Source organism: Humulus lupulus, chromosome 7, assembly GCF_963169125.1.
Source record: "Humulus lupulus chromosome 7, drHumLupu1.1, whole genome shotgun sequence".
Classification (NCBI taxonomy): Eukaryota; Viridiplantae; Streptophyta; class Magnoliopsida; order Rosales; family Cannabaceae; genus Humulus; species Humulus lupulus.
Genome location: NC_084799.1, coordinates 7,660,726 through 7,686,762, shown reverse-complemented (window position 1 = coordinate 7,686,762; position 26,037 = coordinate 7,660,726). Strand labels below are relative to the sequence as shown.

The following is a 26,037-nucleotide window of genomic DNA, read 5'->3' as shown; positions in this document are numbered from 1 at the left end:
ATGGTTTGTTGTTAATGGGGTACCAATCTGATTCTCATTGATGGAGCATGCATTAATATTTGGGCTAAAATACTTAGAATATCCAGAAGATTGGGAAACTCAAGCTAAGTGAAACTCGTTTAATGATAGACACTTTCATGGGAAAGAAATAGTCAATATTGACGACGTGAAAACCAAATTTACACAAATGTCCAACCCAAACCAAAATAAAAGAGTTTGAATGAATGTAAATGTAAGTGGCAAAGGATATTAAAGATGGCTTCTCTCTTTTTTATCTCTGCAACCTCAATGCACAGGAACAAAAGTTCTTCTAACATCGACTCATTATTATTGAGATTGGTTGATAATTTGGACATGTTCAACGAATACCCTTGGGGGACTCATTCTTATGAGTATGCATTAAAGCAACTCTAGAAAGGGCTGAAAGGAAAAACAAAATCAGTGCATGAGAAAGCAAAGACGATTTCCTCATTAACCTATTCAAGCTTCGTTCTTCCATTAGCAGTAAGAAAATTTCCCTAAGTAAAGTTGAAAAACATCCATTATGTTAGAATATCTTACAATTTTTCTTATTCGCATGTGTAGACATTAGTGTATAAATGTGTGTCGGTAGTGGTAAGAAAGTATGTAGAGCTTTGAGATGATATTAACAAATCAATACCGAGAATTTGTCGATGGAGGACTACTTGGAAGCTTAAAAAAACCTCCTTCTTATAGTGATGTACTAGAAGCTCTAGGTGATTCCAAGGTTAGCATCTAATTTTTTTTTTGTTATTTAGTAATCCTCTTATTATACATATATATTAATATTTTTTGTACTCGGGATATAAAAAGTATCATTTCACCTACTGAACGGGAGAAGAGAACGCCACACATGCAAGGACTCAGCAGTATTCCTGAACCAAAGTCAAACCGCATGATGGATATGTTGACTGCTGTGTTAGAGTTTAGAGTTACAATTAATTGGGTCAGTGATACTGATTGGCATGCGATTTGTGACAATGTTGGTGTTACAAGTGAAGGCCAAGCTACAGAAGTCGATAACAGAAATCATGTCCAATCTATGAGCGAAGCCATAAGAGATGATACTGATAGGCATGAGACTTGTGACAATGTTGGTGTTATAAATGAAGGCCAAGCTACAAATGTTGGACAGGAAGAAAGTTAAGGTGACAAAGTTGATTGGTTTGCTCTCGAGGCTCACATTGATCAACAATTTTCATTGATAAAATCAACAATTGCAATATTGCCTTCACAGATAATTTCCTTACTTCAACAACAGAATATCGTATCAACGCCCCAATGTGATGATGGTCATGGTGGCAACTGTACTAGTGATGATGATTACATGAGAATATACCATGAACAATTTCCTCATGTTGAAGAGCAACATCCTCAGGTTGATTACCAACCTCTTCTTGATAAAGAGCAACCTCCCCAAATTGAAGAGCATCATCCTCAGGTTGATGACCAACCTCTTCTTCATAAAGAAAAATCTCCTTAAGTTGATGGTCAACCTCTCCAAGTTGAAGAGCAGCATCCTCAAGTCGATGATCAACCTCCCCAAGTTGATGTTCAACATCCCCAAGTTGAAGAGCAACATCTTCAAGTTGATGACCAACCTCCTCTTGATAAAAAGCAATCTCCCCGAGTTGAAGAGTACCCTCCCCAAGTTGAAGAGCGCCCTCCAAAGAGGTCACTAAAGTGTTCACACTACATGAAATCACCATACACTGACTCTTTTCGTCGGACTAGATTGCGACGAGAAAATCATATCTAGTTTGATCCTTCAAGGAATTGATCCTAAAAAATAAACGATGTTTGATGACATTTAAGAAGTAAAAAAAGTATTGATTGTTGGCTTGGTTTACGAACTATAGACTATTTCTAACAAATTATTAAAGACCATGAATAGCTATTTAGTGAGGTATGACATGCTTTTATGATCTCATATGTCTAAGACTTAATTTTGTTTCCACATGTATAATGTTATTATTATTATTTTTACAACATATTGATGATACTCTGATTGGCATTAGTAAACGGCAACATGAGTATGAAGATGTGATTCCACAATAAGCAATCATTTTAGATGAAAAATTTACTCAATTGGTGACCATCAACTTCAACTCTAACCTTAACATTATTGATGATGAGATAAGTCGATATATTTCAGGGAATCATCTGCATTTTTGGGGCAAGAAATGGAAAGGCTCAAAAAATTTGTATATGACTTTAAACATAAGGAACCATCATTGGGTTGCAATTAAAGTAGACTTACAAGCATTATAGTTAATTGTTTATGACAGTAGTATTGGAGCGATCTCATCCAAAGAAATTGATGCTTTGATGTTGCCACTCCAAACGATGATTTCGACTATGTTTCGTGTATCTTCAGAATTTGAGGACACAACACAATGTGTTCACAAACCATGGACATATACACGCTTACTTATTGTTTTACAAAATTCAATGTAAGTATGTTTATCTAAGTCTATATATACATGCTTACTTAGTCTATATTTATTGCAAACTTAAATCTATTATTGATTTTAATGGATGTGGAGGAGGATAATAGATTTAAGTTTGTAATAAATATAGACTAAGTAAGCATGTATATATAGACTTAGATAAACATACTTACCTTGAATTTTTTGGAACAGTAAGTAAGCGTGTATATGTCCATGGTTTGTGAAGACATTGTGTTATGTCCTCAAATTGTGAAGATACATGAAGCATAGTCGGAATCATCGTTCAAAGTGGCAACATCAAAGCATTTATTTCTTTCAATGACGTTGCTCCAATACTGCAGTCATAAACAATCAACTCTAATGCTTGTAAGTCTACTTTAACTGCAACCCAATGATGGTCCCTTATGTTTAAAGTCATTTACAACTTTTTTGAGTCTTTCCATTTCTTGCCTCAAAAATGCGGATGATTCCCTGAACTATATCGACTTTTCTCATCATCAATAATGTTAAGGTTGAAGTTGATAGTCACCAATTGATTAAATTTTTCATCTAAAATGATTGTTTCTTGTGGAATCACATCATGATATTCATGTTGCCACTTTCTAATGTCAAATAGAGCATCATCAATGTGCTGTAAAAAATTAATAATAACATTATACACGCGGAAACAAAATTAAGTCTTAGATATAAGAAATCATAAAAGCATATGTCATACCTCACTAAATAGTTATTCATGGTCTTTAATAATCCGCTGGAAATAGTTTATAGTTCGTAAACCAAGCTCACAATCAATACTTTTTTTTACTTCTTAAATGTCATCAAATTTGTTTTTTAGGATCAAACTGGATATGATCTTCTCGTCGAAGAGTCAGTGTATGGTGATTTCATGTAGTGTGAACGCTTTAGTGGCCTTTTTAGAGGGTGTTCTTCAACTCGGGAAGATTGCTTTTTATCAAGAGGAGGTTTGTCATCAACTTGAGGATGTTGCTCTTCAACTTGGGGAGGTTGATCTTTATCAAGAGGAGGTTTGTCATCAACCTAAGGATGCTGCTCTTCAACTTGGAGATGTTGACCATCAACTTGGTGAGGTTTCTCTTTATTAAGAAGAGGTTGGTCATCAACCTGATGATGCTGCTCTTCAACTTGGGGAGGTTTCTCTTTATCAAGAAGAGGTTGGTCATCAACATGAGGAAATTGTTCATGGTATGTTCTCATGTAATCATCACTAGTACAGTTGTCACCATGACCATCATCACATTGGGGCATTGATATGATATTCTGTTGTTGAAGTAAGAAAATTATCTTTGAAGGCAACATTGCAATTTGTGATCTTATCAATGAAAATTGTTGATCTATGTGAGCTTCGAGAGCAAACTAGTCACCTTGACTCTCTTCTTGTCCAACTTTTGTAGCTTGGCCTTCATTTGTAACACCAACATTGTCACAAGTCTCATGTCTATCAGTATCATCTCTTGTGGCTTCGCTCACAGATTGGACATGATTTTTATTACCGACTTCTGTAGCTAGGCCTTCACTTGTAACACCAACATTGTTACAAATCGCATGCCTATCAGTATCATTGACCCAATTAAGTGTACCTCCAAACTCTAACACAGTAGTCAACATATCCATCATGCAGTTTGACTTTGGTCCAGGAATACTGATGAATGCTTGCATGTGTGGCGTTCTCTTCTCCCGTTCAGTAGGTGAAATGATACTTTTTATATCCTGAGTACAAAAAATATTAATATATATGTATAATAAGAGGATTACTAAATAACAAAAAAAAAAATTAGATGCTAACCTTGGAATCACCTAGAGCTTCTAGTACATCACTATAAGAGGGAGGTTTCTTTACGCTTCCAAGTAGTCCTCCATCGACAAATTCTCGGTATTGATTTGTCAATATCATCTCAAAGCTCTACATACTTTCTTACCACTACTAACACACATTCATACAATAATGTCTACACATGCAAATAAGAAAAATTGCAAGGTATTTGGACATAATGGATGTTCTTCAACTTTATTTAGGGCAATTTTCTTACCGCTAATGGAAGAACGAAGCTTGAATAGGTTAATGAGGACATCTTCTTTGCTTTCTCATGCACTAATTTTGCTTTTCCTTTCAGCCCTTTCTAGAGTTGCTTTAATGCATACTCATAAGAATGAGTCCCCCAATGGTATTGGTTGAACATGTCCAAATTATCAACCAATCCCAATAATAATGAGTCGATGTTAGAAGAACTTTTGTTCCTGTACATTAAGGTTACAGTGAGAAGCTATCTTTAATATTTCCTTGCCACTTACATTTACATTCCTTCAAACTCTTTTATTTTGGTTTGGGTTGTAAATTTGGTCTTCTCGTCGTCAATATTGACTATTTCTTTCCCATGAAAGTGTCTATCTTTAAATGAGTTTCCCAACCTTTTGGATATTCTAAGCATTTTAGCCCAAATATTAATGCATACTCCATCAATGAGAATCGAATCGGTACCTCATTAACAACAAACCACATCTCTATCACAATCTGCTTCTTGAATGAGTAATCACCACATTGCTTGACTTGAACGTTCATAGTTCTTAGAAAGAGTCCGAACGGAGATTCCTTGAACAATTGTAAGTTGGTCAGGTCATTCTTTAGTACATCATTGATAATTTTTGTGACTTTTTACACTTATCTTGCACTCAGAGTGTTCATTCTTCTCTAATATAGGCTTCAATTGAGAATCTTTTCAATATGCAATAAATTAAATATCATATTTCTCAATATTAATTAACTTAAATATTTTACAAAACAAGACTTACTAAAAGTTTTTTCTATCATGGCTCAGAGGAAGACTCTGATTGTTCATCCACATGTGATTCTAATTGTTCTTCAGAACATGTCACCGAATCTTCTTCAATATATACCTAGTAATTAAATATAAGAAAAAGATAAATTTTTAAATAGAGTAAAAAACACATTAGTCGAACTCTATACTACAAATTCAATTAGTCTTTGGAACTCTCTACTATGCATGGTCGAGCTCTACTCACACCAGTCGAGCTCTATAGTACAATTTCAATTAGGCTTTGGAAAACTTGACTATGTCTGGTGTTGCTCGACTCACACCAATCGAGCTCCATACTACAATTTCAATTAGACATTGAAAATCTCCATTTTCTATGGTCGAGCTCTTCTCACATCAGTCGAGCTCTATGCTACAATTTTAATTAGACTTTGGAAATCTCAACTATGTATGGTCGAGTTCTATGCTATCAATTAGACTTTGGAAATCTCAACTCATGCTAGTCGAGCTCTCTAAATTGAAAGTTCATTGCATTTTTTTAAAAAATCTCGACCATAACCACTTGAGCTCTACTCGTTCTAGTTGAGTTCTACATTTTAAACCAATATTTTTCAAATCATGCATTTTGTGCACTAAATTTATAGGCAATTTATTTCAATAAAATATATTATCTATTCCAAAAAGAGTACAAGAATAGAAAAAAAAAATGTATCTAACTTCATTTACCTCATTATCTGATTGGGTCGTTGGTGGCACACTAGAATCCAACGATTTTGAGCACGAGGACTTTGGACTAGATTTGTGAATAATCAACTGTCGTTGAATCAATTGTTGTGGATCTCTAATACTTGGTACTTTCGTTCGTGCAATGGAATCTAAGAAATAGAGTATATAAGAGTTGTGATTGGAGAGTCGATCTACCTAAAAATGCTAATAGAAAGCAAATTTACATAAAAATATCATTATCCGAACATCATAATAAGATCTATTTAAATATATGGGTCTGAGAAAATTGACTTAAAGTGATTATGTAAGTATTCATTTCAAATATCAAACTATAATCAATACACATATTGTATATGAGTTGAAAATCCCAATCTAATTTAATAAAGTTAGTTCATTAAGGCATTTTCACAAACATATGGTTTGCATTCTTTAATATCATCAAGAATATATATATATAGAGTAATAGCAAAGCCCTATCAAAGAACAATGAATCAAAATTGTTGTTTGCCAAGTATTTTTTAGTCCACTCATAGAAACAAGTTACAACTTGTTCTTATTTAAGATTCAAAATTACATAAACTACCACTAAATATTATTATTCAAACACTACCTTTGTTTGAAGAAGATGAATAGTGTGACAGAAAGTCTAGGCGAGCTCGAACAAGGCTAGTGTGGACCCTTCGGAAATGCTAGGCGAGCTCTGATGGGAATGGAGAAGTTGAGGATTGGGATGGCTTGGGGAAGAAAGGAGGGGTGTGTGCTTGCGGGCTGTGAGGTATAAGTCTTTGAGTAATAAGTTTAAACTTTTCAGGGGCAAGGCCATTTTAGTAATTGTATTATTAAGATTGTAAAAAATATAAATATTACTCAAACTAAGAAGGTTATATTATATTGTTAAAGCCACATACGCATAGGGTTATATAACTCAAAAGCCAGATTTTTGAAACTGCGTGATGAAGTTATCCTACACATCATGTCGTTTCTTCCAACTGTGGATGTCGTTCTGGCATGCCTCCTCTCAAAACACTGGAAGCTCATGTGGTACTCAGTCCCCACTATCTCTTTCTCTAATGGTGATATTCAATTGTCACGGAAGCCAATAGAAAAGTTCTACTAGTGTGTTGACAATTATTTGAAACACTTCAAGAGAGGTATGAATTTTACAGTCGATTCAGCCATTACTAGTTTTAAGCTTTATGTGTATTAATATGAAACAATCAAAGTCACTCGCATAGATAAATGGTTAGCTTTTGCAGTCAAGAATAAAGTCAAGCGAAAAATCTTTACTTGGATTCTGACCATGAAGATTGTAATATTCATGGTTACCACCTGCCTAAATCAGTATTGCAATCAAGATATTTGACTATTTTGAAGTTGAATGGGTTAGTTTTGGGCACTGTGACTTCCAGCATTGAAGGCTTTGTCATTGAAAAATGTACTCTTTGAAGATCATAACAAGGATGATACATTGTTTAAGCTTTTGTTGGGTTACCCTTCCCTTGAGAAATTGTCGGTATGTTGTAACTTATTTCCTCGTGGTGGTCTGTTCCGTTTACATAGTTTAAGTCTCAAGTTCCTAAAAATTAAAGAATTTGACTTATAGACTATACCAAGTATTCGAGCTGAAGCCATTAAACTTGAATCTTTACTAGTAGATTGGTTAAGCTTTGATATGTTAATTTTTCTGCATGCAAGATAATTAGAAATCTCACTTGATAAAATATCCCACATGTAAAGTGTATGGTTATATTAAAAAATTTATAACAATTTATAAGAGCATGATTACTCCACTCATCATTAATTGTTTTTGAGATGGAACTTCATGCTTTTTACCATATATCTCATTCTGCTTCTAAACTCATATTCTACAGTTTAACACACACTAACTTTTGGTCTCTCTGATGACAAAGAATCGTTATTGTTAGAATATCACATTTCATACCTCCCACTTCTTGAGAATTTGACTTTAAATAACTTATGTAATACAGGGTTACAACACATTAAAATCTCGAATTAGCACTTGAAAAGTTTCAATTTGAGATTATAAAATGAACATTGTAATTGAATCAGCTCCAAAGTTAACATCCATTTGTTATGAAGGCAATTTCAAATTTAGCATATCAATGCAGCTATCTAATTTGTTGAATGAAAATTTTGTGATTCATGGTTTGCGCGAGAACTATGACGCAAATGAGTTTATCAGAATGATGAATTTTTTTCTAAATTTGAATTGCTCTTGGAATATTGTAACTTTGCATGTTGTCTCAGATAAAGTATGTATTTATTTTTCTTTCAGTCCATGGCTTTTTTTCAAGTTCATATTATTATTTTATATGCCGAACTTTGATACATTTTTTCGCCTTCTTAAATTTACTTATGTATGAAGGTTACCATCATGCCAGAAAATTTGAAGAGGGATGTTTTCTTTTTCTTTGCTTAATTGGAAACATCTTAGAGTTATTACTGATAAGAAGCCAAAGAGAGAATCAGACTTGAAAGATGTCTTAATGTGGATTTCACTTTCTTTAGAAACATTATCTGTTAACGAAAAAGACATATTTTAGTTGGAAATGCTGATTATGAGCAGGAATGGTGCTCTTTTTTTTTGATTGCTCTGCTTATTGTTAGTTCTTTTGAGTTTTTATTTACTTTATCTGTAGCTAAGTACAATTGAAATTTACTACCTTACATAGAAATGTGATATTTCCTTTCTTATATTCTTAACCTAACACTACCTCACACTGGTACAACTGTTAAGAAGGAGTTTTCTGATGTGTGAGAAGATTAGTAATACCAGTAAAACCCCAAAAACCCAATTTATGGTATTTACCTATTATCGACTATTTGTTATGCCATTATCACTCTTTCCACCACTTATTTTTTTTTAATTATTGTTACTATTAATATTATTTTTGGATTTGATGAGAAAATAAACTTTTTAGTAAAAGAATTATGATTATTGTCTAGCTTCACATTGCTGTAGATGCATCTCAATCAATGACCTGTGTGATAATTCTTTCATTTCAAGTTGTTTTATAATGATATTGTAGCAATTTACTACTCAAAAATCCAGCTGCACTTGTAAAGTAGGAGCTATCAGACAAGCTTACTTCTAGCTCAGCTGCACACTGGGGCATTAGTATTCCTACTATAACACACTTTCTCTGTTTTACACTATAAATGCCATTTTTTCTGCTCGAGGACCTACTCGTTATGGGGTGTTATGGGGCGGAAATTTTCATTTAAATTAGGACATGGGACATGGACCAGAGACAGTTTTATATCCCCGAATATTAACGGAGACAGGGACAATTCTTTGTCAATTATCTATTCCTTTTACATGCCTACCCTACCATCCATTCTCAAAAAAACCCTAAAACTTAAGGAATTATCTTTGGAAGACTTCTCCCCTATGGAACTGCTTATTCTGATTCAATTGTTTATCTTCCTAGGTTAATCATGGTTTTGTTTGATTTATTTTACTCAATTAAATACATATGAAATTCACAATTTAGTTTTGTACTAATTAAAAAAAATGCTTATCTGCTTTATTAAATGTCACATTCATTCAATTTTGTTTTGAGAAAATACCAGTTTGACTTTATATTTTTTCTGAATACACGTCTTTATGTTTATTAAATGACAATTTTGATTCTATATTTTACAAAATTGATCAAAATATTACCTTATACCCGATTTTGGTCAAAATATTTTCAATTATAAAATTAATTATTTGTATTTTCCCTTTTATTTTTTTATTTATGTACATAACATAATATTGTTCACAATTTTACATTTTCGTTTTATTGTAATTTTATGCTCCTACGATTCCTTTCCACCAAATGATGAGGTCAAATGCTCTGTAATTACTAGAATTAATTAAAACTAATTAGAACCCGAGTTATTTATTCAAAAATAAAATTAAATCTTGGTTGAAATAACTGATTTTGAAATATTAATTTAAAAGTTATTATTTTAACATATTGTTTGAAGATTAAAATGATGTATGTGTGGTCAAAATGCTAACAGATGTCTAGATGATATGTGAAAAAAATCAATCAAATATTATTATTTTTTTAAGTTATTTTATCCATTGTTTATTGAAATAAACTCAAATATATTTACAATTAATGTTAGAAAGCCTAACTTTAAATTATGGTAAAATGTTATTACGCTAAAATTATGCTATACAAAAATAAAAATTATACCAAATATAAACATTATTTGATACCTTATATCTATGTTTTTGTAAAGTATTATTTTGATATCATGTGTTTACAATAATATTCATTTTGTATATGGTAATTTAAAATCATACATATTTGATACCTTACATTTTAAAATCGTATATATTAGTTATTCTAAACTCAAATATAATTAATAAAATTCTACCAATTCAATCAAACTGTCATTAATTATATAAATTTTAAATTCAAATTTAATTACTTAATTAAATTCATATTCATAAAATTTTATTCAACAAATATAAGATGGGGTAACCAGAAAAATAGCCCTCAAAACAATTATTATTTAGATAAATGTCTCAGTTTTAAAAAAAATCAACAAACGGCTCAATACAACAAATTAATATAATGAAATTTCACATTTATCGTTACCCTCTTTTAACATATTTAATCTTAGGTAAACCCTAATATTTACTAAGAACTTTGTGCAAAATAATAATTTAAGTAATCAACAATATAAAATAATTATTTCTCTCCAATTAAAAAAAATGAGTACATTAGATTTAGATTTTTCGTGCAAATGGGTCATATAAGATTTGGTAACAAATATATATGATTTTGAAATGCTATTGAATAGAGATGTTCACAATGTAAAAACAAATACATAGGTAACAAATTTATATGATTTTGAAATACATACCATTATTGAAAAAAGATGTTAACAATGTAAAATCAAAACTACAAATAACATAAAATTGCTTCTTCTTCTTCAAGTTTTGAAAGCGTGCGAACCAAACCGAGTTCTGAGGAGCTCGTCCAAATTTGGTCGTCAATGGCGACCTACAAGATTCTCAACCGTGTCCGCCGTTCTGTTCCGGCAACCTATCTCTCCACTCTCTCTCATGCGCATGAATACCCCCTTCTCACCAATCCTATTCCAGACTCCAACTCTAGTAATGTCATTAGCCCTCTCCCGTTTTCTTCCCACCATCGCAGGCCCAACCTCTTATCAAGGACTCCGTACTCATTAGTGGGGGCTCCCGATTTTTTATACTCTCGAACTATTTTCACTCGTTCTGGAGATGATTCGGAGTACCGAGGAGCCGAAGATTTTGATGTTGATTTCATCACTAAGTTGCCCGAGTCTACTGTCTTGGATGCTGCTTCAGCAATTGGTAATGAAGAATCGATCCTTCCAGTTCGAGTGGTCATTTCAATGCTTGATGGGTTTCATGACCTTACTGGCTTACCTTGGTGAGGTTCAACTGAGTTTCGTTGCTAAGAAATTTTTTATTTTTTCATCATTATTATCACTATCAAACTATATTTTTTCGCATTACTTACGTATTTCTTTGAATGTGAATATGTTATTATAATTACAGGTGGATAGTTATTGCTTTCTCCACATTGAGTCTCAGAGTTGTTCTGTTTCCTATTCTTGTCTTGCAACTTCGCAAGTTGAATCAAATTGGTGAGTTATCAATAAATGTGAGTTTTTAATTTTTCACTTCAATTTGTGAACTAATCACTCAATTGGGTCACCCTGAGTTTATTGGTCTAACCCTCTTGTACTGAGTTTAGCTACACTTGGATTTTTCAGTATTCATCGTCATCTTCTTCTTCTCCTCCTCCTCCTGTTGTAGGTATCTGCATATCATATAATTAGCTTACTTTTCTTCTTATCACCTTCATAGGACCCCTTGGACAGAGTCATTTGGATCCCAATTCGCTCTCTCAGGAGAAAAGGCAAGCTTATAAGAAGCCCTCATTTTTATGGCTACTTCCATACGCTTGTGTCCAGGTAATTATATTCATAAAACTGTGTGAGTGGTGTTAGTTTTTGATAACCTCTACTGGTAATTGTTCTTTTCTTGTTGTTGAATGTATGCAGATCCCATGCTTCTTATTGTGGATGACTAGCATACGAAAAATGTCTCTGAATCATCACCCTGGGTTTGATTGTGTAAGTCTCAGAAAATCTACTACAAGTTCAAAAAAAAATTTCAAATGATAATAAGTTGGATTTCAAGTTTTTATGGCCAAAGCACCAATAAAGTTCACTCTTTTGGCTTTTCCTTGTTTGTAGGTGAAAAACATAGAGCTGTTGTAGTCAGAACATAGAGCTGTTGTAGTCAGAACATAGAGCAATTAAAAAAAATTATTGTTATCACATTTTTTGTATAAAGTTGGGGAGGTTTCTTATTGTTATGATATTGTTAGCTTTAATAAGTCTACTGTATCTGATTATCACGAGGATATTATGTTTTCTTCTTCTCATTAGTCAATCATGGGTATCTTTGATGTTTCCTAATCCTGTGACTTATTTTGTTGATTTGAAAGCTTGCATGCACTGCATACAGGGATATTGTATAATGCTACAAAGATTTTTTAATCATGAATTTGTTAGATTAATATGAAATTCTTGTGGCTTTCATTTCAGGGTGGTGCTTTTTGGTTCCATAATTTAACTGAATTTTCACATGGGGTTTTAGGCTCCATATTTCCATTTGTGATTGCTGGTTTGCACTATGCCAATGTTCAGGTATTCAATTGGGTACTTAATATACTATTTACATATTAAATTTCCTTTTTTGTAAAATGTTTGAATCCCTTGAGGGTTTCCTCCTACCCAGTAGAGATGATGACAGGATTGTCTCATGCTGAATGGTTGGTATCTGAATCAATTGTTACATGACTGACACAAAACTAGAAACATATTTATTTTTCTTGTAAGTTAATAGCTGGTAGATACAGATTGTTTACAGACATCGATGACGTTGCCACTTGAAAAAACATATCTCATTTCTGATTAATGTTTATTCAATTTTCAGAATTCTTTTAAAAGATCTTCTGTTAAAGAAACAACTGGTCTACTCGATGTAGCAGTAAAAGTAAGTAGTCACAACTACAAGTCATGTTTTTTTTTTTTGGTGAGAATGCTGTATCTTCTTACTTGTTTTTCTTCAGAGTTGCATTTATCTAATTAGTTTTTATATTTTATAATTAGTTAAGTTGTACAATGTTCTATTTTATTTCTTGATGTCTCCTGATCAGGGGGTGTATTATATCAGCTTGTACATCTTTTAAGTAGTTGAATTGCACAATGCTATCTTATTACTTGTGTTTCTCTTTAGTGGCACGTCTCTTATTAGTTTTTACATTTTTAATTAGTTGAATGGCACTGGACTTTTAGCCATTTTTAAAGTATTTTTATTCCTGGAAGTGATTTGAGCTGTAAACGTTTTGCAGTATTACAAGCTCGGCTTGGATTTCATGACTCTGCCTATCCTTTGTATCTGTTACTGTGTCCCTCAGGTAACTTATTATATTGCTATGCATGTGTGTGTGTGTGTGTGAGTTTAAGCTTTACAATATTGCATCACATTACTCACATTCCAAGGCATTATGTAGCAGACTAGCAGTTTCCAATGAGACAGTGAGTACCAAACAATTTATGCCACAGTTTTAATTTTTTTCTATGTCTTCTCTTCAGATTGTTGTTACTTGTGATATAATTAAGTTATTCATATTTGACGAATATGTAGATCCGTTGGATCATTTGTTGTGTGCTAAAGATTGTTTTATTATTGATATTGCTCATATATCAGGCAGTGAAAATCTATTGTCCGCTTCTTTATTACTGTGTTCTGGTCAAGAGTACAATAATTTACTTCTCTACATTCTTTTGCAGGGAAGTCAAGTCTATTGGGCCTCAAATCTTTCACTAACTTTTACTCAGGTGATTCATCACACTGCATCTATTCTTTTTTTAATAAACAAATTATATGATATTTGGGGACTTGGTTTCATGTTTCCTATATATATGTGTGTGTGTGTATACATTTTAACTTAGTTCCTTGTGATTGTTTTCCCAAATAAAATCCCGCTATGTACATCAATAGTATATTTTTTTCCTCTGCTCGTAAAGCTCAGTTCTGGTCTTTTCAATAACCAACATGTACATTTCAATTGTTCCTTTATTAATTTTATTTTCTTTGGGGTTTGGTGAGATGCATTCCTTTGTATTTCCCCTTGGATTCAATTAGCTTTCGGGCCTGAAGATCCATGGAATACCACATTTAAACTACCATACTCTTTAATTTCATTTGAACTGATACAATTGTGATGACGAACTTTATGTGTCATTGTTCATCTCTTTTATTTCTGGTGTCTCTTCAGTATCAAGTTGTCTCAGGCTTTTGTTATGTGATTATCACTCTGTCACTACTCATATTGTTAAACTAACATCAATTTGATTTCAAAGTTGTTCCTTTTTTGATAACCCCAGGGAGTAAGTACTTTTTCTAGTTCCCATTTCCAGAATGAAACTAAATCACTTCCTACCTGAAACCAAAAAATAAAAAATAAAACGTCGTGAGTTTCGATGAAGCAACTTTTTGTCATTGTAATGTGTTGGAATTTATTATTTGGATTTTTATTAGAAAATGAACTTTATAATACTGAAACTCCGATAATAGTCTAGGTCTAGCTGCAAACCACAGTGTATGCATCACAATAAATGTCCTAATGTCAAAGTTCTTTGATGACCTTGCAGCATTTTCTCCTCAAACATCCTGCTGTACGTGCAAAGCTGGGGCTACCAGTCGAGAAATATCTTAATTCTGCAGATTCAAGTGTTACCACTCCTGCTATAACAACCACAAGTGAACCTAAAAAACCGCACCAAATATCTTTGGAAGCCCTCTCTCCATTAGAACTGCTTAACGTTAGTGACCTTAAGCTTTTACCTTGTAAGCTATGTTAACATCAGATACTAATTGAAGTGTTGTCGAATCTTTATGGCTGGGACTGTGGGCAGCTTTCCACCCAACTATTATCAAAACAACATATAGAAAGAGCAATTCCTATAATACAGTAAATGCTGATCTTCTAATCTGTATTTTTATTTTTGTCTTAACTTCTTTATATTAGATTAGCAGATTTGTCCATAGCTGCCAAGTTAATTTATAAGTTCTTTTTAATTGCAGACTGGCACTCTCTAAGGATCCTGAGAGTACTAGGGGTTTAATTCTCATGGGTCAGACTCTAATGCAAAAGGGACTGCTTCCAGAGGCGATTGAATACATGGAGCGTGCCGTTTCAAAGGTCTGGGACTCGATTCATTTTTGCATTACATCATTTTCGTTTGTTAAGCTTGCACAACGTTATCTATGATTCAATTAGTTTTGAGAGTGATAATTGCTTTGCTTGCAAAATGTTCTATCTTGTCTGTTTGGGTGTATCTAGTAAACCGACACTTGTGCTGTTAATTTGTATATTTTGAGATTTAGTTTGTACCAAATTTTTTGTTCTGTTTCCATTGACTATTCATTAATTAGAAGGTGCTCTCTTGCAACAGCTCTTGCTTGCTGGGCATCTTACAGGAGTGGCAGATATTTCTGATTTAATCCGCGCCTCAAATTGGGCTGGTTCTCTCCATATTCGGCAGGTGCACACAATTTAATAACCTTGCTATAAAATAACATTTGAGATGGATACCACACCATTAACACATTTTTTAATAAGAGCATGGTAGACATCAAACTTTGTTTTTTTTTTCACTTTCTTCGTACTTGCGTATGAGATAGGGAAACATCAAGGAAGGGCTAATACATTTAGAAAGGATTGGAAGATTGAAAGAGCCAGAGGATCCAGTGTGCAAAGCTCACTACTTTGATGGATTGTTAATGCTTTCAAGGTAATGAAAATAGTTACATGCTAAAGGAACATTTGTATTGCGCAACCAATTATGTTCCCTTACTGGGTTCATTTTCATGTTTATGACCCTTCTCTTTCAGTGCTTTATACAACGAGGGTCGCAAGAAAGAAGCTGCGGATTTTCTTCGATTAGCTGCTGCTTATAATCCAGCTTTCAATGAGTTCTTAGAGCAATGTGAAAATGATGACTCTTCGCCCAGCGATCTTACCAACAGACAACAATAGACAAGATCATTTACATAGGCTGAACTACACAAATTTTGTTTTCCTTACTTTTTTTATCATTATTATATTACCTAACAATAAAGCGATTAGAGAATAAAGTTTTGGGAGTCATTGTTGTGATTATTATCATATAACATTTTTCCTAGATACTCAGGTATGCATTTTTTTGGGGGGTTCGTAGATTGAGAAGAGAAGATAGTAAGCATGGTTTTCGGACTTAAAACTTGAGGTATTATGTTCAAGGACATTATATGTATGTATATTATAACTTAATAAAGGCATGAATGGTAAGTTAAACTAATTCATTTGATTATGACAGGTCCAAAGAGAGTTGTACTAAATAATGACACTTTCCTTCCATCTTGGGTGTTTAGATCTCCAAATTGCAGAAGCTTCTAAAGTTGATGATGGTAAGCAACTTAGTTTGAAGATTTAGAGGAAAAGCAAGTTGGTTTGTATATGATAAAACAAAAAAAGTTTAAAACAAACAAAAAATTATGGTTTATATTGCAACTTCTGTTGGAGAAAAGACAGTTTTTTGAGCATTCTCTTATTTTTCCCTGTTCATTGCTACCTTCACGTAAAGCCAATCATATGTAGCATTCAAGAGCTTGTTTAAATGCTCAATGGTCTTCAGAATTGCTAATCGACAAAAATGGAGGGGTGAAATGCACCACCCAATTATCTTCTTTTTTTTCGAAAAAAGAAAAAAAGTTGGATAATAATGACAATAAGAATAGATATGTGCTTAGTTAGTACAATAATACATTTCAACCACAACTTTTCAACACTCGACATTATTGTTTGTCTTGTAGGGTAGGTAATCACACGTGCAAAACGTGTTCAACTATCCAATAATATCTAATAATATTTAATTCAACTATTTACAACTTCACAAATAAATATATTATTGGCTTATAATATTTCCAATACCAAAAGTAGAAAATGTTACTACCTAAAAATATTCATATAAATACACTATTATTTACTTATTAGGATCTATATTGATCGTTTTTAATTTTCTTAAAGGTTCGGTTTATCGTATATATTCTTTTTAGTGCAATATATGAAAGGAAAAAAAAAGGCTTGAATTTAAATGAGACTGTTATATTTTATAGCTTTAAATTATATCCAAATAGATATATAGACATTATATATCCGAAACTGATTTTTTTAGGGATCCAAAAATGATATTATTGCCCTTAATTATATATACATATATATAAAAAATATATATACATTATCCGAAACCCATATTTTTTTCTTTCTTTTTAACCAAGAGGAAAAAAGGAAAAGAAAAGAGAATATCAGAATTGGGTAACCATTTGAGTTTCTCTTTTTTTTTTTGGCAATTGAATTTAATATAATTAATAAATATTTATTTTTAATCAATATTAAAAATATATTCGGTTAAATATTTATAATATACTCAAAGTTAACCCAAAAAAAACAGTTAAACACAAAAATATCTATACGGTTTCAATATAAAGAGATATCATAAGGTGTTACTTGTTTTTCAAGTAATCAACCACAAATATAAATAGCTTCATACGGAGCAGCAGAACCAGTATTCCGCTTCGAGTTAAGCCCACACCACTCACTCTCACTCTCAATACTCACCTCCTAAACCTAATTCTCTCCCTCAATCCTTTGATATTTTTTCGCATCCATTCTGGGTTGGTTCAAGAAGAACTTTTTTGCAGCCAATACCAGTAAGGTAAGGATGATCAACCAATCTCTCTTGTTTTTATTTTTTTATTTTTGTTTCTGATGATACACTGAAAAACTCAGAATCTATAGCATACATCAATGGCAATGGCGGTGGAGGAGGATAGACTTTCGAAACTACCTGATGAAGTCATCCTACACATTCTGTCGTTTCTACCCACTGAGGATGTCGTTCGGACATGCCTCCTATCAAAGCACTGGAAACTCATGTGGTACTCAGTCCCCACTCTCTCTTTCTCTGATGCTGATGGTATTGACTCGGACATAGAAAAGTTGTACGAGTATGTTGACAATTATTTGAAACACCGCAAGACAAGTAAGATTTTTATGGTCGATTCAACCATAACTAGCTTTAAGCTTCAGATGATGAATTCCTATCAAATCTACAAAGATGCTTGCATTGATAAATGGTTAGCTTTTGCAGTTGAGAATAAAGTCAAGGAAATAAGTGTTTGCTTGAACAGCTGTTGTCTTCGTAATAGGTTATATGGTCATTATACATACCACGTTCGTTACCGCTTACCAAAATCAATAGTCAACGCAAGAGATTTGACTATTTTGAAGTTGAATGGGTTAGCTTTGGATATTTCTTGTTCAATGGGATTTCCTGCACTGAAAACATTGTCGTTGAAAGATGTAAGCATTGAAAATCATAATAAGGATGATCATACACTATTTAAGCTTTTGTCTGGGTGCTCATCCCTTGAGAAATTGTGTCTAAGATCATGTTCTAACTTAAATCTTGGTGTGCTCTGTTCACAAAGTCTCAAGTGTCTGAAAATTAGAAATGTTGATCTATTATCTTTTGAAGTTGAAGCCACAAATCTTGAAACTTTGATAGTAGATTGGCTAATCTTTAAAAATTCCTTTTCTGCATGTAAGACAATCAGAAATCTGACACTATGTTTTAGTTGTTTTAGTTGTTGTGATGAAGACTCGTCATCATCAATAAAGTATCAGATTCTTTCACTCCTCGAGAATTGGACTTTGAAGCAATTATCTCTTGAAACTCCTGCTGCACTTGTAAAGTTGGGGCTGCCAGTGAGAGAATCAGACTTGAAAGATGTGGATTTCTCTTTCTTTAGAAACATTATTTATTGATGAGAAAGTCATATTTGGGTTGTAACTGCTAATTATGAGCATAAATGATGGTCTTTTATTCGTTTTCTTTGCTATTTGCTACTTTAGTCCTTTTGAGATTGTATTTACTTTAACACTTGCTAGTATGAATGAATTTGACTATTTGATTGTTGGACTGTCCTTCCATTGTATCTATATTGGTAAAAAAAAAAAGTCAAATGTTAATTTATATATCTTTAAAATAGAAGATACACTAAAATTAATCTAATATGCTATTATACAGTAAAAAGAAAAAAATAAAACAACACATTTTGAAGAAGATTTTCTTGAAGAAAATATCAACTAACCTAGCATAGTATATGAGAAATAAATAACTAAATAAATAAAACATAATATAATGAAGAAAAAAAGTTGATGAAACCGTAGACAATAATTTTTTTTGCATATGTCCTAAACAAAAGAAAAAACATAGAAGTATATACACTTAAAAAATAGTAGCATATCTTTAATAATTTAAAAAAAAAATAAAAAAATGCTACTTAGTTATATTATTCTGCAATAAAATAGGAGCAAATAATATAAAGAACGTTTTTTTTAAATAAAAGAATTACTTTTGCATTTTAAGTATTTTCTAAATGTAATGTAGTTCACGATTTTTTTTTTTACAATTTTGTTATATTTTACATTACAATTATGCTACATTTCATTTCGACCAAATCCGATTGAAATAAAAAAGTAGAATTATATATTATTATCATAATAATGTTTTATAATATTTGAATTTATATTAATATAATTATAAAATATTTAATTTTCTATTATATATAACTATAATAATTATATTTTATAGTATTTGAATTTATATTAATATAATTATTCAATATGTAGTATTTTATTAAATATTATAATAATAATAATAATTTTTTATAATATTTTAATTTATATTAATATAATTAATAAGTATTTATTTTTAATCAATATTAAAAATACATTCGGTTAAAAATTTATAATATACTCAAAGTTAACCCAAAAAAAACAGTTAAACCCAAAAATCTCATAAAAAAGGTAAAAAAAAAAGTTGGTTGTGTGATTGATTTAGTGGTTGGTGACCATACATTTAATACACCCACCACGACAACCTTTTCTTTTTAAAAAAAAAAACTATTACACGTGGAAAACTTTAATTGGTTACATGCATATGATTTTGGTACTACTTAAACAACCGTAAAAAACCCCAAACATATTTCCCTGGTTAATACCTTGTACTGAAAAAAATAAAGATTCATAATCTCATCTTCCATGACACTCTTCTTTTCCTTTCCAAACTACCGAGTTTTTTTTTAACAATGTAACACGACTGCAACGTGGAACAACCGAAAAACAAGGAAACAAAGTTGCCAACTCAGTCGAGAAGTACATGTTCGAAGCTTTTTTTAGTAACTATTACTCCTCAAAGCACAAAATATTTCTCAAGTAAGAGACCTTGAACCCACCTGATTCCAAATCTTCTTCTCTAAAGTTTTCTCTTTTCGATTACGCTTTACCTCAACTAAAGAGAATCATCTTGTCATTAAAGCTCTTCTATCTCAAACTTCATCTTTTTGAAAATACTATTATCAAGTCAAGATGCTCAGCCAAAAATAGTTCAAAGATTTTGTTTTGAAAATTTTAACGAAATCAAAGTTGCAGATATCAGATTTGATGACCCTTTAACGTCAATTTGTAGATCGAGGTAGCTTATTTGTTTGAAAAAGTTGCATCTTTGATAACCATTTCAAGGTTTAGCTAGAAGTGAAGTTTCCATTACAGAAGTTTAAAGCTTAGCAAAATAAGATGTCTTGCCCATCAAACGGCATCGTTTTCAATGGAAGTCAGTGCCGCTGCCCGGTGGGGAACCTTCTGAACCGGACAACCAACCGCTGCGTTCTCTTTTCAGCTCACTCCACCATCACCACCGACCAGGGGGTTGACTACCACGCCTTGACCTTTCCAGGGATCACCAATGAGATTGAGACCATTAGGACATTATTGCAGTCTCAGGCGTTGTTCTTGTATACAACCCTGGTCATGGTTCTCTCCTGGTTCGCATTATGCCTTTTCCTGAGGTTGATGAATCCGGGCAATGATGGAAAAAGCATTTGGTTTAAGCTCAGATGGTGGGTTAGCAGATTGGACATTTCCTTTGCCACCAGTCATTGGCTGGTCAGTTATCAACTCAACCTTTCCTTCTCTTTTTTCTTCTCTGTATTTATCAACTTAGACACTTTTCAGACAAATTTTTAAAAATCTTGCAGACCCTTTACTGTGAAATAATGATTTAATTTGTGATGTGTTTAGTTATGAGTCCAGAGTTGGATTTTTTGAATGATTCTAAATTAGCTCTATTTGGTGTGTAGGATGATCAGAAGGTGGTTAAGAAGCGGAAAACAGAACTTGGTGGCACTTTCTCAATAGCTAGTTGGACAATCTTCATTGGTTTATTTGCTGCGTAAGTGTTTGATGAATTTTCTACATGACAGTGTGAATTCATGATGCATTTTTCTGATTGTTCGATGTTTATATGGAATTTCGACAGCTCTATGTTCATCATAGTGAGTTTATACATACTAGAATTTTCATTTTTTTTTCTCAGGTTGCTTTTCGAAATCATATCCAGGAATACCATTGAGGTGCATAGCGTCAGAGCAACCAATAGACCCGACTTGGCTTCATTTGTTAATGACATGGAATTCAATATTACCACTTTATCAAGTATGAGTTGTTCAAACTTAAGAGACCTTGGTACTTTAGTTACTGGAAATCCTGGCTCTATTGACTATAAAAGTGTTCCACTGTCAAACTTTGGAAACTACTCTTGTAAAAACACCAGTGAAGGACCAACCGTTATTCTCAAGTGTGATGGATGTCAACCCATTAGTGACAATTTATACATCTCCTGGCACTTTGTTGATCTACCGAACAATCCTGCAACTGCTGTTGGATTTCAGTTCAACCTTACTACGAGGAGTCATGCCAACAAGAGACATGTGAGTTTTGTTAGTGGAATAGTAAAGAATGGGAGTACTTTTAATGACAGACCTGTGACTTTTAGAGGAAGGGATACAAATATACTGAAGTTCAGTTTATTTCCCAAAATTTACCATAATCTAGAGGATCTAAGGCTCATCCAACCTCTCTTTCATGCGTTTGTGCCTGGTTCTCATTTTACTGACACAAATCAGCTGCAAACATCTCTAGCTAGCTCCAGTGATGGAACACTCAACACCACTTTGTATATCAACTTTCTTTCTTCCTACATTGTTGAAATCGATGATCTAAGAGCTACCGGTTTGGGTAAGTAATATGCTCTGCCTTATATTGAATTTCATTCAAATCCTTTTCTTCATGGTTTGGCAAATGAGATGTAGAGTAATATTATTTTGTTTCTGCTGATCAATTTCTTTTTCTTCTATACTATTCAGTGAGCTTCCTTGCAAATCTTGGTGGCTTGTATTGCATCAGTATTGGCATTTTTTTCTTCTTACTAGTTCAAGTATGATACTTCTCCCTTTTATATTTTGAAATCTTTGTTATTATAAATCATCAAATTTATTGCAAGGAAAACATGTGCAAAATTTGAGACTAACATGGTAGAAATGTCACCTTTATGATATATATACATGCGACCGAGTTTGTTGCTCAACTTTTCTCTTCTGTAGTTTGAATGTAGAATAAAAAAGCTTCGCCATGAAGATAGCACGTTAAGAATGATTAGAAATCGGAAAAAAACACTAGAACGCTGGGAAAAGGTAACACTTTCTTGAGGATTAAATTTTATGTATCTATTTATTTTGTGGTGTGGTTTTAATCCAATTAAACTTACTGATATGTTTGTTTTGATTAGTTGAGGAAATATGTGATGTACACATGGGGCTTTAGCATATTAGATGATGACCACGACAACAAGAAAAATGGATCATGTTGCAGTGGTGATATGCTAAAATCTATCAGCGGAAAAGGATCATCACAAAAACATAGGCAACAGAGCAGAACAGATTCTAAGGTAGTCATGTGTGTGTCTGTTCCCGAAGTTAATTAATTTTAATCTTATATTTTTTCATGTCATTTTATTTTGAAATTTTTTCTGTGTAGATTCCTGCTCCAAATCATTCCCACACTAGTAGAACCAAGTCTCTGATACCAGGAACTGCTTTGAGTCTTGAAGAGAAGTCAGACTCTCGGGGTGAACACGTGAGTTGCTTTTCATGTTTGTATTTCAGTTAACGCAAGGTCTATTATTCGCTACGTATCTTCAAGTAAGAGTGTTCTGCATACTTTGATGCCATCTCTCAATATTGCCAATCTATTTACCTCTAGTTGACTATTCTGATCAATTTCCTTGACAACCTATATTTGATAGCCACTACTACGTATGTTAGAAAGTTTGATGAGAAAACACTACAGGAATTTGAGATGGTACATTCACTGTTGATGTCTGTCCTTAGTCTCTCGTCCCATCTTAAGCTGCCACTGGAAGGTCCAATGTTCTCCACAAGCTTTTTAAATGGACAATGTGAAGTTAAACCAGATTCCATAAGTTTTTGCTGTAAAAGCCAGTCCAAAATATTAACTTACTGTGGTGTTGCTCAAAATATGGCCCATGTCACTCTTAGTTTGCAAACCTATTAGAGATATTTTTCACATCAACCTCTTTTTTAATGATATTTTGATATAAATAACTAGCTCATTGCCTCCTTGTTTGGGTGTTATTTGCTTTTTATTTTCTGGTTTAAAAATGTATGTAATCACATCTTTATGTGTCAAGTACTCGTGAATTTTATAATTTTGAAATGCTCATCTTTTCCAGTCACAGAAACATGAGGAAGAACAACAATCCAGTGGATCATGCAAGGAAAGTTCATCCCAACTTGTTTCATTCTCTTTATCTCATGCCAACATTCCTCTACCACCTACCTTAGGTAACAACTTACTCTATGAAGTTTTGATCACTAGTCCATTTCTTTGCCATCCTATTTGAGGCAAGGACGGGTGTTGTGAAATGTTATTTCTGAAGCCATAAGCCTGAGAGCAAATGTTTTTTCATTCTTTATGGAAATTCCTCTAACCATTTTTGGATTTACTTTGCCTCGGTAGTTATTCCATTTTGTTGCTGTTTGCTACAGATTTGAAGGATTCTTCAGAAATGGATATGTCTGATGTTCAAAAGAATCTCAAATGTTTGTACGAGTACAATGTCATGCTGAGGGAGAAATTTTTATCTGTGCAATCTACGCTTCATGAGTTAGCAACAAAGTCCTTGCCTCATGCAAATGATGACATTCCTAACACCTCATAGTTTTTCAAGCAAGTGTGAGTATGCATCAGTCTACATTGCCCACGTTCCAAGTTTCTGTCAGATTTTGCATGAAACTCTTTTGGTCAGTTCTACTGGGAGAATCAAATGACATGCACAGAGTCACTGTTGTATTCAAGGCTTGGCTTCATCTTAGATGAGCAATAACGTTATGTTTCTGACATGCTTAGGGGAAGTGTTGCCAACCTTTCCAAAATTGTTGTTGGGAAGGTTCAAAGGTGTCACTTCCCTTAGGATTGATGGAATTGGACCTTCCAATTGATTGAAGCTCAAATCTAATTTCAGGGAAACTAGGCAATTCTATTGACGAATTTGCAGCTTTCCACTGATATTCACGAGTTTGAATCAGAAGATAGTTCATCCCATAGCCAAGTAGGATTGGTTTCGGAAGTCGAAGTACTAGAAATGCCAAGCTGAGCTCATAAGTAGCTCTTCTGAGTGCGACTCCAATCAGTATGGATGTTCACAAGTCAGAAGCAAAATCAAAGTACTTAAACTGGAACAGCTTTGAGAAATGGGATGAAGAAATCACAACCTCTCATAGCATAAAACTCTGTGTGTAGCTCTGAGAAGTTTCCAACATATAATCTCTGGCACTGCTCCATTTAGGTGGCTTTCAGTAAGATTCAAAGATTTCAGCCATGGAGACTTTTGTAACATCAGGGCATGGCCTCATAGTCATTTAGCTGACTGTGCATCAACACCAAGAATTGTTGTGGTCAAAACCGGCGAACAATAGGTGGGCAGGGCAGCTTTCCTTTTCTCTTGTTTGAAGCAAGACTACAAGTGGACACATTATACAGCTGTTGAGAATGTTGTGTTTGTGTACCATATTTTTTCTGAAAATCGTCGAGAGAGACAAGTTCTATTTGTCTTTTTCAACCTCATTGCATATTGGAACTGTCGAAAGAATTTATTGATTTAAAAAAGAAAAATATATATTTTATTGACAATTCACTCAGAACTCTCAAGAGAAACTCCTTACACACAACTTTGTTGTGAAATAATGCATGTTAACTATATTTTGTTGTAGTGCTTCTTTGAAATGAGACCAGTGTTTGTCTCTCATTCACCAAATTATGATATCTCCAAAACCATACAGCAGCAAACTAATAACAATACATTCATACATATATATATATATATATATAAACATGTATAACTGACTCTGATCGTTGTTCACGATGAAGATTGTGGATCCCATATGCCTGTATGATCTTTATAAATATCAAGTTGTGTATATAACATGCATGCATGCTTAAAAATTATTACTAAATATATTTATTAAGTTTTTATTATTGTAATATAAATTTTAAATAAATAAATAATATTATAAAAAAAATGACTTAAATATATTAAAAAAAATTAAACCTAAAAATCATTTATGTTTTTTTTTAAAAAAATATGCTAACATTTTAGATCATAAATTATATTATTTAAAATATAAAATATTCATGTTATTATTTAAATCACACGTTTATATACTTACACCGTTATATTATTTGTACACACGACAATTATATATATAATATATTTATAATATTTTTTGTTATTTAATATGAATATATATTTAGTTAAGTATATAAAGTAATAAAAAATATGTTTTTTTATAAATATAAATGATAAAAAATTTAATAAAAAGTAAAATTATGTATTATATATTATTATAATAATAATATTTTATAATATTTGAATTTATATTAATATAATTACTAAATATTTAATTTTATATTAAATATTATTATAACAGTAATATTTAA

The 26,037-nt window shown here is 32.6% G+C and overlaps 4 protein-coding genes and 1 long non-coding RNA gene across 6 annotated transcripts; 3 read left to right on the top strand and 2 right to left on the bottom strand.

The window, feature by feature from the left end:
* Positions 1-2,585: 2,585 nt before the first annotated feature.
* Positions 2,586-4,729, bottom strand: LOC133790559 (uncharacterized). Its single transcript, XM_062228230.1, has 2 exons — positions 4,276-4,729; positions 2,586-4,199 (listed from the first exon to the last, which is right to left on the bottom strand). Exons 1-2 carry the CDS (start codon positions 4,381-4,383, stop codon positions 3,846-3,848), a joined length of 462 nt encoding a protein of 153 aa, XP_062084214.1. The 5' UTR covers positions 4,384-4,729; the 3' UTR covers positions 2,586-3,845.
* A 13-nt stretch (positions 4,730-4,742) lies between these two features.
* Positions 4,743-6,764, bottom strand: LOC133790560 (uncharacterized). The gene is made up of 3 exons (XR_009874033.1): positions 6,600-6,764; positions 5,990-6,138; positions 4,743-5,384 (listed from the first exon to the last, which is right to left on the bottom strand). It is a non-coding gene; the product is annotated as an uncharacterized LOC133790560 (long non-coding RNA).
* A 4,132-nt stretch (positions 6,765-10,896) lies between these two features.
* On the top strand, positions 10,897-16,663 carry LOC133790566 (ALBINO3-like protein 2, chloroplastic). The gene is made up of 15 exons (XM_062228236.1): positions 10,897-11,427; positions 11,556-11,644; positions 11,868-11,974; positions 12,065-12,136; positions 12,614-12,715; positions 13,005-13,064; positions 13,423-13,488; positions 13,865-13,912; positions 14,729-14,899; positions 14,993-15,048; positions 15,162-15,279; positions 15,533-15,622; positions 15,762-15,871; positions 15,972-16,345; positions 16,436-16,663. Exons 1-14 carry the CDS (start codon positions 11,006-11,008, stop codon positions 16,114-16,116), a joined length of 1,656 nt encoding a protein of 551 aa, XP_062084220.1. The 5' UTR covers positions 10,897-11,005; the 3' UTR covers positions 16,117-16,345; positions 16,436-16,663.
* Positions 16,664-17,697: 1,034 nt separating this feature from the next.
* Positions 17,698-19,059, top strand: LOC133789406 (F-box/FBD/LRR-repeat protein At5g56420-like). The gene is made up of 2 exons (XM_062227246.1): positions 17,698-17,833; positions 17,908-19,059. Exon 2 carries the CDS (start codon positions 17,926-17,928, stop codon positions 18,943-18,945), a length of 1,020 nt encoding a protein of 339 aa, XP_062083230.1. The 5' UTR covers positions 17,698-17,833; positions 17,908-17,925; the 3' UTR covers positions 18,946-19,059.
* A 1,117-nt stretch (positions 19,060-20,176) lies between these two features.
* Positions 20,177-25,234, top strand: LOC133790556 (uncharacterized). 2 transcript variants are annotated; one of them, XM_062228227.1, is made up of 9 exons: positions 20,177-21,126; positions 21,321-21,412; positions 21,557-22,257; positions 22,386-22,456; positions 22,623-22,712; positions 22,808-22,966; positions 23,056-23,154; positions 23,777-23,882; positions 24,087-25,234. In XM_062228227.1, exons 1-9 carry the CDS (start codon positions 20,758-20,760, stop codon positions 24,257-24,259), a joined length of 1,860 nt encoding a protein of 619 aa, XP_062084211.1. In that variant the 5' UTR covers positions 20,177-20,757; the 3' UTR covers positions 24,260-25,234. The 2 variants fall into 2 exon arrangements, with proteins under 2 accessions (XP_062084211.1, XP_062084210.1); XM_062228226.1 differs by having other exon boundaries at positions 20,179-21,126; positions 23,771-23,882.
* The last annotated feature ends 803 nt before the right edge of the window (positions 25,235-26,037 follow it).